Source organism: Camellia sinensis, chromosome 4 (assembly GCF_055761805.1).
Source record: "Camellia sinensis isolate YWXY chromosome 4, ASM5576180v1, whole genome shotgun sequence".
Lineage (NCBI taxonomy): Eukaryota > Viridiplantae > Streptophyta > Magnoliopsida > Ericales > Theaceae > Camellia > Camellia sinensis.
Window position 1 is genome coordinate 19,490,437 of NC_138964.1, and position 13,117 is coordinate 19,503,553.

Genomic DNA, 13,117 nt, shown 5'->3' on the forward strand with positions numbered 1-13,117 from the left:
CACCAGCCTACGTCCACTCCTCAAGATACCTCCCTAAGAATTTCTTCACTATGAATCAATGCACCACCAAGCTTCACCTAGCTTGTGGATTTTTATGAAGGACTTACTTTTATCTGTTAAGGACCTCTCAACTAAAATGCCTCACTTTACAAGTGTTTCTCTCAGAAAATGGGAATAAGAATTAGAGGAACAAATGCCCTCTTTTACAAATTTTCTCTCATAAAAGATGGATATGACAATGTAAGCAAGAGGGAATTTAAGACTGACTCAGATCTAAAAATAGAAGTACAAGAAAGTATATTAAAAGCTCTTGAATGCTCTAGTGTTCTTGTGTTGAAGAGTTGTATATTTCGAACATGGAGATCTTCTTCTTTATAGCATTAATGGGTTCTAGCTGTTGGAGGGAAGCAAATTTGAATCTTTTAGCCATTGAAGCAAATCACGAAGGATATCTTCTAGCTGCATTGATCAGAGCGTGGGTGTATACAGACTTCAATCAAGTCTTTAGGAGAGGAGCTTCATTAAATGCACAAGTTTTTGATTAAATGCTCATCTTCATAAGTCAACTCTTGGTAGAAGATATAGTGTTAGAAAATCTACTCAGGGATAAAAAATGATGACATATTTTGCACATAGATCAAAAAAAATGGCTGAGAAATGAGCTGTGTCAGTCTAGATCTGATTTGGAAGCTAAATTTTTAAAACCTAGATTTTAAGGGTGTTGACCCCTGCAGATTGGGTGTCGACTCTTTGCTCTCTTTTCTTCTCTGAATTGATTTCTAGGTATTCCAAGTGTCGACCCTTTCGTAATTGGATGTCGACCCTTTTGTTTACTAGAAGTCTGAACTTTGTTTGCTGAGTTTTAGTGTCGACCCTTGTCAATGTTGGTGTCGACCCTTGCTGCTGGATTGTGTTCTGAAATTTAGTGTCGACCCTAGTTGTCTTGGTGTCAACCCTTGAAGCTAGAATGAGTTCTGAAATTTTGTGTCGACCCTTACTGTCTTGGTGTCGACCCTTGCTATTGAAACACTTAGGCATTGTGAACTTCATTCTGGTGTCGACCCTTAGACCTGCTTTAAGCATAGATAGTGTTTTGCATACATGTGCTAATTTCATTTTTTGAGGGGCTAAAAACCGTTGGAAAAGAACACTTTAGAAGCATATATCTTTTAGAAACATTGAAGCACAATTGAATAGTTTTATTTTGAAAACTTTAAATAATAAAATGAGTTCAAAATATTTGTCGAAAATCAAAATCAATAAGAATTTAAATTTCAATAATCTTGGGGCTAACAATCTCCCCTTTTTGATGATGACAAATATATTAAAAGTTTTCAAAGTATGAGTTTCAAAATAAAGGCATTAAGAAGTGTTTTTCAAGGAGTTTTGTAAAGTTAAGGATTTGGAAATCAAGATCGAAAACTCCCCCTATTAGAAAAGGCCTCATGGCCAAAATGATGATATAATGAGAAATATATATGACAAGAAAATTTTCAATAGATAAAGCAATCTTGATATAGAGCAAGTTTCCCCTGTCAATATGCACTGAAATTTGTTCTTATTATTTGTGGGTTTACTTTGTTTGTACCTTACCAACCTTATTTGTTTTTAACAAGATAGAGCAGTTGGTTTGGAATGGTTGGTCTTCATCCTCTGCTTTCTTTGTTCTTCTCTTTTGATCTAATAATAATTTGATTGCATGTCCTTTAATGTGTAAAATTATCTGTAAAACTTGTCGCGTGCAGCACACATGGCACATGACCGCTTTTTGTCAAAAATGAAACTGTTGTTAATTATTGAACTAATTTGACATAAAATGAAAAATTAAAAAAACAAATAGTAAGGGCCAAACTAAAACTAGAAAGAAATTAGATGGACCATTGGTGAAATTAGCCGATTTCTTTATTTGTTTTTGTTGTTTTTTTTTTTTTTTAATTTTTACTTTTATGATAAGTTATCTTGGTCGTGTCTAGTTCGACATCATTATTATTAGTTTTAACACAAGATGGCTATAAATAGTATAGTAGATCAGTAAACCATTGCTCATCACTTGTAAAAGCAAATACCTTTAACTGAAAGTGTTCATGGCATGCATTTCATCAATTTGTATAGCTAACACGCATTTATTATTATTATTATTATTATTATTATTATTATTATTATTATTATTATTATTATTAAACGTCATAAAAATTGATAAATTTGTGGGATGTTTTTGGAATCAATATGAGAGGATCATATTTTTGAAGATATAAACTATATCAAAATACATTTACAGTGATTGTCTCGTTCTTATATTTCTACAAATCACTTATGTTTATGGCATTTCTGATACAGAGTTAAAACAAACTGATACAAAGTCAAAACAAAAGCAAAAGAGATGTATTGAAATGGTAAAAGCTCTATTTTATTGATAAAGGAAAAGGGCCTATAAATAGGCTTTACATCAGACCATTACATCCTAGCACTAACCACAACTCCTATAAAATAGGATCACACATACCACTTTCTCAGCCACGAAATCAAATAACCAAATACCCAAAGACTTGGTCAAACCTACCCATGACTAGAGCTTTCAATAAATATTAATAAATATAAAATAAAAAATTTGAAACTTAACACCCTCTCTTAAACTGAAATCTGCAGAAATCAGTTTAAAAAAGAATTCAACCCTCTGCAAAGTCCTCATTTACAGCAGCACGAGAACAAACTCCAAGTAGACCACGCAACTTCACAAATGTAGCCAACTTGAGAGGCTTGGTCTGTATATCTGCAACTTGATCTTCACTTCGACAATAAACCAGTTTGATTGTTCCATTATTGCTGAGATCTCTTAAAAAATAATATTTCACATCAATATGTTTGCTTCTTTCATGTAGCACAGGATTCTTGGAGAGTTTGATTGCTGAGTTGTTGTCACAAAAAAACTGTAGTAGCTTTAACTTGCTTGAACTGTAACTCTTCAAGAACTCTTCTCAACCAGATAGCTTGACAAGCACAAGCTGTTGCAGCAATAAATTCAGTTTCTGTAGTTGACAAGGTGACAATTGGTTGCTTCTTAGAAGACCACGAAACGGCCCTTGTGCCCAACATAAAAACATAGCCCGAAGTGCTCCTTCTATCATCTCGATCTCCTGCATAATCACTGTCAATATACCCGAACAACTCTAACTTTTCACCCTTCTTATAGAACAACCCAAAATCTCTAGTTCCTTGCAAGTAACGAACGATTCTCTTGGCAGCTAACAAATGCATTTCTGTTGGATTCTCCATATATCTACTTATTAAATTCACAAAATACATTATGTCTGGTCTTGTCGTAGTTAAACACATCAAATTGCCAACAATTTTCTTGTAAAGTGCGTTGTCCACCGTCTTCCCTTCATGATCTTTGTTTAGTTTCAAGCCAAACTCAGTTGGAGTCTTACAGGATTGCAATCCTTCATCCTAAACCTGTCCAAAATATCTTGCACATACTTCTTTTGAGATATAAAGATCCCATTAGTTGATTGCACTACTTCTATGCCAAGGAAGTAATGCATCATACCAAGGTCAGACATTTCAAATTCAACCATCATAGATTTCTTGAATTCTTTAAACATGACACCATCATTTCCAGTAAATATAAGATCATCTACATATAAGCAGACAATGAGCAGTGTTCCCTTATCTCCAATTTTAACAAAAAATGTGTGCTCATATGGACATTTGTGAAAGCCTTCTTTCAAAAAATAAGCCTCAATACGACTATACCAAGCTCGTAGAGCTTGTTTTAATCCATAAAGAGCTTTCTTCAATCTATACACTTTATGTTCACTTCCGATCTTAATATGGCCAAGGGGTTGTTCTACAAATACCTATTCCTCCAAGTTCCCATGCAAGAATGCCAATTTGACATCCAGTTCGAAAATAGGCCACGAGTTCTGTGCTGCCAATGCGATCACCAATCTGATTGTATCATGTCTTGCAACGGGAGCAAAAACTTCTATATAATCGATCCCATATTCCTGCTTGTATCCCTTAGCTACGAAACGCGCCTTATACTTGTCAACTTCACCATTTTCCTTTAGTTTTGTTTTGAAGACCCACTTTACACCAATGGTTTTGTGCCCTTTTTGGAAGATCAGTAAGCTCCCAAGTATCATTTCTTTCAATGGCGTCAATTTCTTCATCCATCACTTTCTGCCATTTTGCTTCTTTGACAGCATTTTCAAAAGTTGTAGGATCACAATCTAAAAATAAAGCAAAATGAGTGATTGGATCTTCAAATACAGTTTCATTTACCTCATACTCTTCCATCCATGCGGGCCTTTTTCGAATACGACGAAGAGATTGAGCTGCTGTATCAGTAGCTTCTGCTGCTGTTGGAAAATTTTCAGCAGCTGTTGGAGTTGCGTCTGATGAATTTTCAGGCATAATGACTACTGGAGTTGGCTCTCTTTCAAAATCATTGTCAAAAAGAACTTGAGCAGGTTGCTGTCTATTCCAATCCCAAGTGTTTTCCTCATCAAAGACAACATCCCGGCTGGTCACAATTTTCTTGGTTAGTGGATTAAACAATTTATACGCTTTGGATACTTCACTAACACCAAGAAAGACACATTTTTCCCCTTTATCATCTAGTTTCTTCCTTTTCTCATCCGGATATGGGCATAAGCGATACAGCCAAAGATTTTAAAATAATCTACAACTGGTCTCCTTCCACTCCAAGCCTCCTCTGGTGTCATATTTTGAACAGCAAATGTAGGACTTCTGTTCAAGATGTGAATACTCTAATTTACTGCCTCAGGCCAAAAAGGTTTTGGAATTCTCCCTCTTGCCAACAAGCATCTCACCATATTGAGGATGGTTCTGTTTTTCCTCTCTGATACACCATTTTGTTGTGGTGTATAAGCAGCTGTCAGCTCTCTTCGAATGCCATGAATTTCACAAAAAATTTCAAATTTGGTTGAGCAATATTCTTCACCACGATCTATTCGAAGGGTCTTAATGGTGTTTCTTGTTTCATTTTCCACACGAGCCTTGAAGCTTTTAAATGCACAAAAAGCTTCTGATTTTTCCTGTAAAAAATAAACCCAAGTTTTTCGAGTATAATCATCAATGAAGGTAATTAGGTATCTTTTACCTCCATTAGAGATTGGTGTTATCAGGCCACACATATCGGAATGAATTAGCTCCAAAACACCTTTTCCTCGCCATGACTTCCCTTGGGGAAATTGAGAACGATGTTGTTTCCCAGCAACACATTCTTCACAAACTTGGGAAGGAATACTAATCTGAGGAAGACCTGTCACCATATTTTTCTGTTGGAGGGTCTTCAATCCACCAAAACTCAAGTGGCCATAACGAAAATGCCATAACCAAGAAGGATCTTTTACTTCAGTCATCAAACAAGGTTGTGCACTTTCAATCTTCAATGGAAACAACCTATTTGAACTCATTTGCACAATAGCAATAGCGCCTCTAGTAGGATCATAAATCTCACAAACACCCTTTTGAATAGTGATTACATAACCTTTTTCTTGCAATTGACCAGCACTTAACAAATTGCTTTTCAAGTCAAGAACGTAAAGAACATTAGAGATTGTTTCTACAAAACCATTCTTGGTTCTTATCTCAATATCACCCTTTCCCTTTACTGTCACAGTGGAACAATCACCAAAACTTACTGTAGAATGAAAGCCCTCATTTAAATAAGAAAAAGAAGACTTACTTCCACACATGTGGTTACTGCAACCCGTATCGACATACCAAACATCAGACTCAGGTTCCTGATTAGCTTGAACAACCATTAACAAGGTGTCCACTTCCTTCTTTTCGACAAAATTCGATTGCACTTCCTTTTCTTTGTCTTTAGACAGCCTAGTATAACATTCAGAATGATAATGTCCAAATTTATGACATCTAAAACACTCTACCTTGGATTTGTCAAAATGGTGATCTCGTCCTCTGTCTTTGCCGTGAAATTGATCATCATCGCCTTTGAAATACATACTGCCATCTCTATTGCCTCGATCTCCCCTTCCCCTACCCCGACCTTTACCCCTTCCTCTAAAGTTGGAGAAATGAGTAGAGGTAGAAGCCTTTAAAGCTTGCTCCTCTGATCTTGAACTTCAGTTCATCTTCTGTTCATGGACCAGCAAGGAGCTCTACAGTTCATCAAGAGAGAATGCATCTATGTCTTTCAATTCTTCAATTGAACACACGACATAATCAAACGTTGGGGTTAGGGAACGCAATATCTTCTCCACGATGGTGACATCATCCATCTTCTCACCATGAAATCGCATTTTGTTGCTGATCTCCATAGTCCTGGCATAGTAGCTGGTGACAGATTCCCCATTTTTCATTTGTAGAGTCTCAAAATCTCTTCTCAAAGCTTGAAGTTGTGCACGCTTCACTCTAGCAAAGCCTAGATATTTTTGCTTCATGGAATCCCAAATATCTTTGGCAGTTTCTTTGCTAAGAATTGTTTCCAAGATGGGACGATTAATTACCTGAAAAAGGTAATTTTTGGCCTTCAAATCTTTGAGCTTTCTCCCTTCCAACTCTATTTTTTGGGTATCTATCAAGACTATATTTGTTGCTGGTTCTGCAACTCCAAATTCAACGATCGGCCAATACTCTTTTGACCGTAAAAAATTCTCCATGAGCATACTCCAATGGTCATAGTGACCATTAAAACGTGGGATCGCTGCCTGCACAAAATTTGAATCGGAAGCCATCGATGTTGTTTGGGAACTATCTCTCTCTTGCTTTCTCTCACACGTTTTTGCTCTAATACCACTGATACAGAGTTAAAACAAACTGATACAAAGTCAAAACCAAAGCAAAAAAGATGTATTGAAATGGTAAAAGCTCTGTTTTATTGATAGAGGAAAAGGGCCTATAAATAGGCTTTACATCAGACCACTACATCCTAGCACTAACCACAACTCCTATAAAATAGGATCACACATACCACTTTCTCAGCCACGAAATCAAATAACCAAATACCCAAAGACTTGGTCAAACCTACCCATGACTAGAGCTTTCAATAAATATTAATAAATATAAAATAAAACATTTGAAACTTAACAATTTCATCGTTCCATCCATGTATTACATTTTTATTATGATGGAATGGTATCAACAATGGTCATTTTGTAAAAAATTTAGCTTTTGTTATATTTTGTGACTTTAAGTGCATCCAATGTGTTAAATATAGTAGTTATATGTTCTGTCTATCATACATATCATATTATTTTTATTACCATAATTATTCAACACAATATTGAATATACACATAATATAATATTCTGTTTCTCTTTCTCTTTCTCTTTCTTTTAGATATTGTAACATGATATCAGAGTTAGGTTAAGTACTTAGTAATTTCGCTTCACTAGTGGGCAGGAGCCTTGCCTTGGCCGCCTGTCGGATCTTATTCTGTTCCGCTTTCGTATTTTTCTTACGGTGATATAACTCTGCAATCATTACCTTAAATCACCAGCTTCTTTTTGGCCTTTGTCTTCTTTTCTGCTGACTCCACTCTCGACAACCACCTTCTCTCTATCAACTATCGATCTTCATAGCTTTCTCCACCGTTGCCTCAGCTTTTAGCTCTCTCTAGGGCATAGTTTTTTTTTTTTTTTTTCTTTTCTCTTACTCTATTTTCAAACCAATTCTTGATTTTTATTTTTTTTATTTTTTTATTTTTACTCACTCATTTTTCTCTTTTTTCCATACACCCATGCAATTTTCTCTTTTATTATTATTATTATTATTATTATTATTATTATTATTATTATTATTATTATTATTATTATTATTATTATTATTATTGTTATTGTTATTATTATTATTATTCAAAACTCCACCCCAAGTCCCTTTTTCAAAGTCTTGACATATTTTTTATTTTTTATTTTTTTGTTTATTTTTCTTTTCTTCTTTTGTACTTTTCCACCAACTTTTTTTTTCACAGCCTACATCAACCCAAAAAAAAAAAAAAAAGGTTGTACCCAATATTATTCTTCTTATTATTATTTTTTTTGACATGGTCTCTCCGTTCCGCTCCACTCTGTATTTCCCTCTACTTCAATCTCAAATAGGTTTATATCTTCAATCCTAGTTGAGTTTGAGGAGGGAATTATACATATATTATGGTGAGCATGGTGTGCGAACCACCCAAGTCGTCCCATGGCACACTGTAGACACCCCATTTTTGACCGCCCTTAAGACTTGGGCACTACTGATGGTTTACTTGGTGGAGAAAGGTGTGCAAGGCAAAGGTTCAGTTTCTTCGACAAGGAGAGAGTCAAATCTCAACTTCACACCCCTTTTGGACTGAAACACTCTTGATCAAAAGATTTTGGACCTTGAAACCCTCTCTTTCAAAATGTTTTGAAAATAAAGTTCCTATGATGTTCCGACGCTCGCATTTCGCTAAATGTTGCGCTTTTCGGTAAACCAAGCAAGGACAAAGTGGAAATGAATGAAAGAGAGATGAGATCTTTGAAAAATCTTTCAAAACACCTTACTTAGGGGTTTGGATTTGAAGAAAAGAAGACAAGGGGGAAAAAACCCAGTTGGGGGAGAAAATGGGCATGAACTGTTAAGAGATGGATGAGCAGTCCTCACTGAATCAGGCCTATTCATTTGCATACTTTGATTTCAGATATGAGGCCACCACCATTGGAAATCTTACTTATGGGGCTTCATTTTTCACTCAAGAATCTCCTAAAGCCAAGTCCGGACGGGGGAGATATGGTTGATTGAAGTAGGGTATCACTCCGGTTGGACCGAATCTGCGCGGCTTCATCAAAACAGGCATAACTTTTTGCATAGGAGGAATTTTGATGTAAGGCTGGTGCCATTGGAAAGATAACTTCAGGGGCTTCAATTTGGACACCTGGACGACCACTTTTGGACTTCCCAATCACTGGCTGACCCCCTTTCTTTCCGGCAGACCAATTTTTTGTCTTGAAAAACCAGAAAAAGTAGCAGGCCGACCAAAAAAGGTGGTCGGCCGACCACCTGAACCTTTTGACCTAGTCAGCCAACCAGGAAAAGTGGTCGGCCGACCACCTGAACTGGTCGGCCAGCTTTCTCCTTTTTTGTCTCAATGAGTTGAAGCCAGCTGTGCCAGCTGGAAGCCTCAGAATACATCCTCCATACACGTGTATGGAGGATGTTTAAGCTAGCTTTTAAGCTTCTTGGAGAAGCTTTAGACCTTCTCCTCTATAAAGGAAAGGGCCCTCTTCCATTGCTAGGGTTCAGAACCTGTTTTGAGCATACATACATTTTCCCTCCATATCTCTATATTCCAAGCTCCAAAAACCCTTGTTCTTGGTCCCATTGCACTACACCTCCAAGCACAACACCTCCATTATCAACCTAAGCACCTAGGAGCTCATTTTTAGAGGTTGGAGAGTTCCTATTTTGGTCCAAAAGTTGCTGGCCCTCTGCTCTACAAGGGTAAGACACTAGTTCCCTCTTTTGGCCCTTATTTTGCTTCATTGTTTAGCCTTACTTGCAAGAATTTTTGGGTTTCGTCATAAACTTAAAAAACTTTTTTTTGAGCTTATAAACATGTTTGTTTAAGGTAATTTTTCTGTTGGGGGTCATCCACCCCCTTGCATGCTTCATTTCCTCTTATTTTGAGCTATGCATTAGACCATTTGTGTTGGCCTTGGTTTGGACTTTTAGCCACTGAAATCCAACGGATTTTCAGTGGCTAACATGTGTTTTTGAGCCTTAAAACCAGAGAGGGGTGACCCTCTCACCCCTTGTTTTGTTTACTAGCTTTCTTGGCCTTACAAAGGAGCCCCTACTTGCATGTTGTGAAGTCATGTTTTAGGCCCTATTTGGTGAGTTTTAGGGTCTGCCTTAGCTCTGTCCAGAGCCCTTTTGGCCATATTTTGTGTCCCTCATGCATGTGTGGAATAATCCTCTTCAAGGCCTTTCAAAGGGACCTTTCATTGCATGCTTCATGGACCCATTTCAGGGCCTTTTTGGTGAGTTTTAGGACCCTCATAACTGATTTCTAGAGGTGGTTCTTCCATGTTGCATGTCTATCTTGTATGTGTTGAACAACCCTCTTATTGGCCTCTCAAAGGAGCACCTCATTCTAGCATGTGTTAACTGAGTTTACATGGGTTTTGGGGGTTTATTTGACATGCCATGTTTCTTTTTTTAGCTGGTTTGGTGACCTCTCTTGTGCTTCATATGACATGCCTTAAACTGATCTTAGGCATATTTTTGGACTACTTTAGCTCTGTTTTTGGGTCTCATGGTCGAATGGTGTTTGTTTTGCATGCTTGTGGTTCAATACACTTGCTTAGTTTTGAGTTTTGGGGTCCATTACATGCATATACTGAGGTATTTTCTTGTTTTGGGGCCATTATACATAATATTTCGGAGCCTGTTTGAATGCCATATTGTCATGTTTTATACTCTTTAAATGTGTTTGAGAGTCAGGCTTGTATGCCTCATTTACCGACTATTGAATGAACTCCATTTCGTTGCATTCCGAGCCATCATTTTAGACCATTTCCCTACTGTTTCAGACCTGCCTAGGGTTTGTTTGGGGTTGGTTTTGCCATTAGTGCATTGCTTTGGGTATCTCTAGTGTAACACACTTCACTAGTTTCGGTACCCGGGCCCCCTAGCTTGCATTGTGTGCCATATTTTCATGATTCGGAGCCATTGCACATCATGTTTTAGAGCTGGAAATTGCATGTTTGTAGGCCATCTTTCATCCCTTGCCATGTTTTGGTAGAGTGACATTTGATGCCTTAGGGTCGATCCTTTTCATTCGTGTATGTTTGCATGTATTTCGGTTGTCTCATTTTCATCACATGGCCACTGATTTGAGTGTGGCTGAGGTCCACTCATAATGGTTTAAGTCCACCTTGCATTGTGTATGTCATGTTGCAATGTGTTGTGCATGTTATGTTGTTAGCATTGTGTATGCCATGCCATTCCTCGCATTGTGTATGCTAGGTTGTTAGTCGCATTGAGTATGCCATAGGTTGTTAGTCGCATTTAGTTCATGAGCATTATGCATGCCATGTAGTGTTAGCATTGTATATGCTAGGTGCATGTTTGCATTTTCATCCCTTGCATGTTTGCGTCATTCAGTGGCATTGCATCTAGGATTGCATGTTAGAATTGCATTCATGCGTATCATGCATATTGCATTGTGTTTGAAGTAGGGTTTAGTCCAAACTCGGGAAACGAGGGACATTTCGTACTCCAAGTGATGAAACGTGCCTCGATTCCCGACCGCCGACGCTCCGGATTATCCATGATGGAGTTTGGCCTTATTGCGTTCATATGTGCATTCATTTCACATCGAGTCGTGCAATTCGATTCCTCGGCCATCATGTATTGAGATGTGTGATTGGTGGCACGAGGATCGAGGACCACACTCTCTAGAGCTTGTGCAATGACAGGGAGAGTGGTCGTGCACACATGTGTTGCAAATACCTTGCTTTCTCTTTCTTTTGCCTTTGTTGCAGAAAAACCAGAAACTGGAGGCAGGAACTGGTCGGCCGACCAGCTTTTCTGGCAGGCCGACCACCCCTTTTGGTTTTTCCTACATAAATTGGTCGGTGGGTGATCTCCAAGCCCAATAGTTGGTCGATGGCCCTCCCACAACTTCCCAGAGTGGAGTTTCAGCCTCTCGGAGCTTTGTGCAAGTTTCTGGATTCAATTGCAAACAAAGGCGAGTCAAGGTATCGCGATGGAATTTACCAACAAGGCAAATTGAGCATGCATACACCCTCCATCATTCCGAGCAGCGCTGAGGCAGTCCATTGCACGTAGCATAGCATGCTAGTTTACTTTGCTCACCTAGTTCATTTGTTAAGTAATTAGTGTTGTGTAATAATTCGTTATTTATTTTGGTTGTGTAATATTCATTCGTACCCTCCGAGCGAGGGCACAATTGTAATAAGTGTGCATGTGTGTGATGTATGTCTTCCAACCCCACGTCTTTCTCCCTTTTATTTATCAGCTTATGATGGTTAGATTAGGGCATGTTTCAATTAGCATACTTATGCTCGCATGTTTGCATTCATTCATCTGTCTTGCATGCACTGGGCTCGGCACATCATACTAACTGCATTGTATTTCAATTCTGAGTTGAATACTTGTTAGTTGTAGCATCTCACATGCCATCTTTAGAATAGTTGAGCCTATCGTAGTTGCATTCCTGTATGTGTTGCATTAGACATTTCAGCATAGTTAGGATCATGCATGGATTTCTAACATAGCTTCTGTTTTGGCTCGGAGTACTCGGTAAGTGTTTATGCTTTAGCATCCTTGCATGTGTGTGAGTGACTGCCATGATAGCATGCTTACCATGAGGCTAACTGCTTATGTGATATAACTGCCTGAATACCTGTGGGTGAAGGTTGGTTTACTTGGATTGGAATAATTCATTGATTGCGAGTTTTAAGGCCACTAGATAGTGGCAAAACCATGTTTTCTAAGCCCACCCGAAGGTGGCAAAATCTGCATTTTAAGCCTACTTGCGAGTAGCAAACCGCTTTAAAAAACAAACATGAAATATTTTGTTCCAATTCAGGCGATCCGGTCTATACTTGTATGCTGTGCGCATCACATAGTAATTCTAGGCTAATAAACCGGAATAAGAGCACATAATGTTTTCAAAACTCGATATCATGGTTAGTAGAGGCCGATCTTTGATCGGGCGAGCGGGGGTGCTCACGAAGTGACCTTCCCTAATCGTACCCAAGTTCCCGAGCCGAGGCAACTTTGGTGATGACGGACACGTGGCCTTAGGCACGAGTCAGGGTTTCCTAAATTCCCCCAAAATAAAATATTTAGGTGGCGACTCTGTATCTGGCAAAGCAATCCATGTTTGGCACTTCTTTCTAAAAATCAATTTTTCAAAACGATTTGCCAGATTTGGACTCTTTGATGATTCATTGGTCTTGTATTGCACTCTGTGAGATTAGATACAGGATCGTGACATTGAGTCTTGAACTGTAGTGAGCCCATAACGAACAAAACGGGATTCCCTCCCGGGACGTTCGGGGACATCCACACACACTCCTTAAGCCACCTCCCTTGGCGCACTCTCTAAGCTACCCCCTTGGCACGCATGGTTCCT

At 38.3% G+C, this 13,117-nt stretch overlaps 1 protein-coding gene and 1 pseudogene across 1 annotated transcript; both read right to left on the reverse strand.

Moving 5' to 3' along the window:
* Positions 1–2,666: 2,666 nt before the first annotated feature.
* On the reverse strand, positions 2,667–3,273 carry LOC145823617 (secreted RxLR effector protein 161 pseudogene; annotated as a pseudogene).
* A 2,876-nt stretch (positions 3,274–6,149) lies between these two features.
* LOC145823618 (uncharacterized) lies at positions 6,150–6,725 on the reverse strand. Its single transcript, XM_082923105.1, has one exon. It carries the CDS (start codon positions 6,723–6,725, stop codon positions 6,150–6,152), a length of 576 nt encoding a protein of 191 aa, XP_082779231.1.
* Positions 6,726–13,117: the final 6,392 nt, after the last annotated feature.

Bases quoted from the DNA above. Each gene is read 5' to 3' on its own strand.
- LOC145823618 (XM_082923105.1), bottom strand. From the start codon at position 6,725: ATGGCTTCCGATTCAAATTTTGTGCAGGCAGCGATCCCACGTTTTAAT.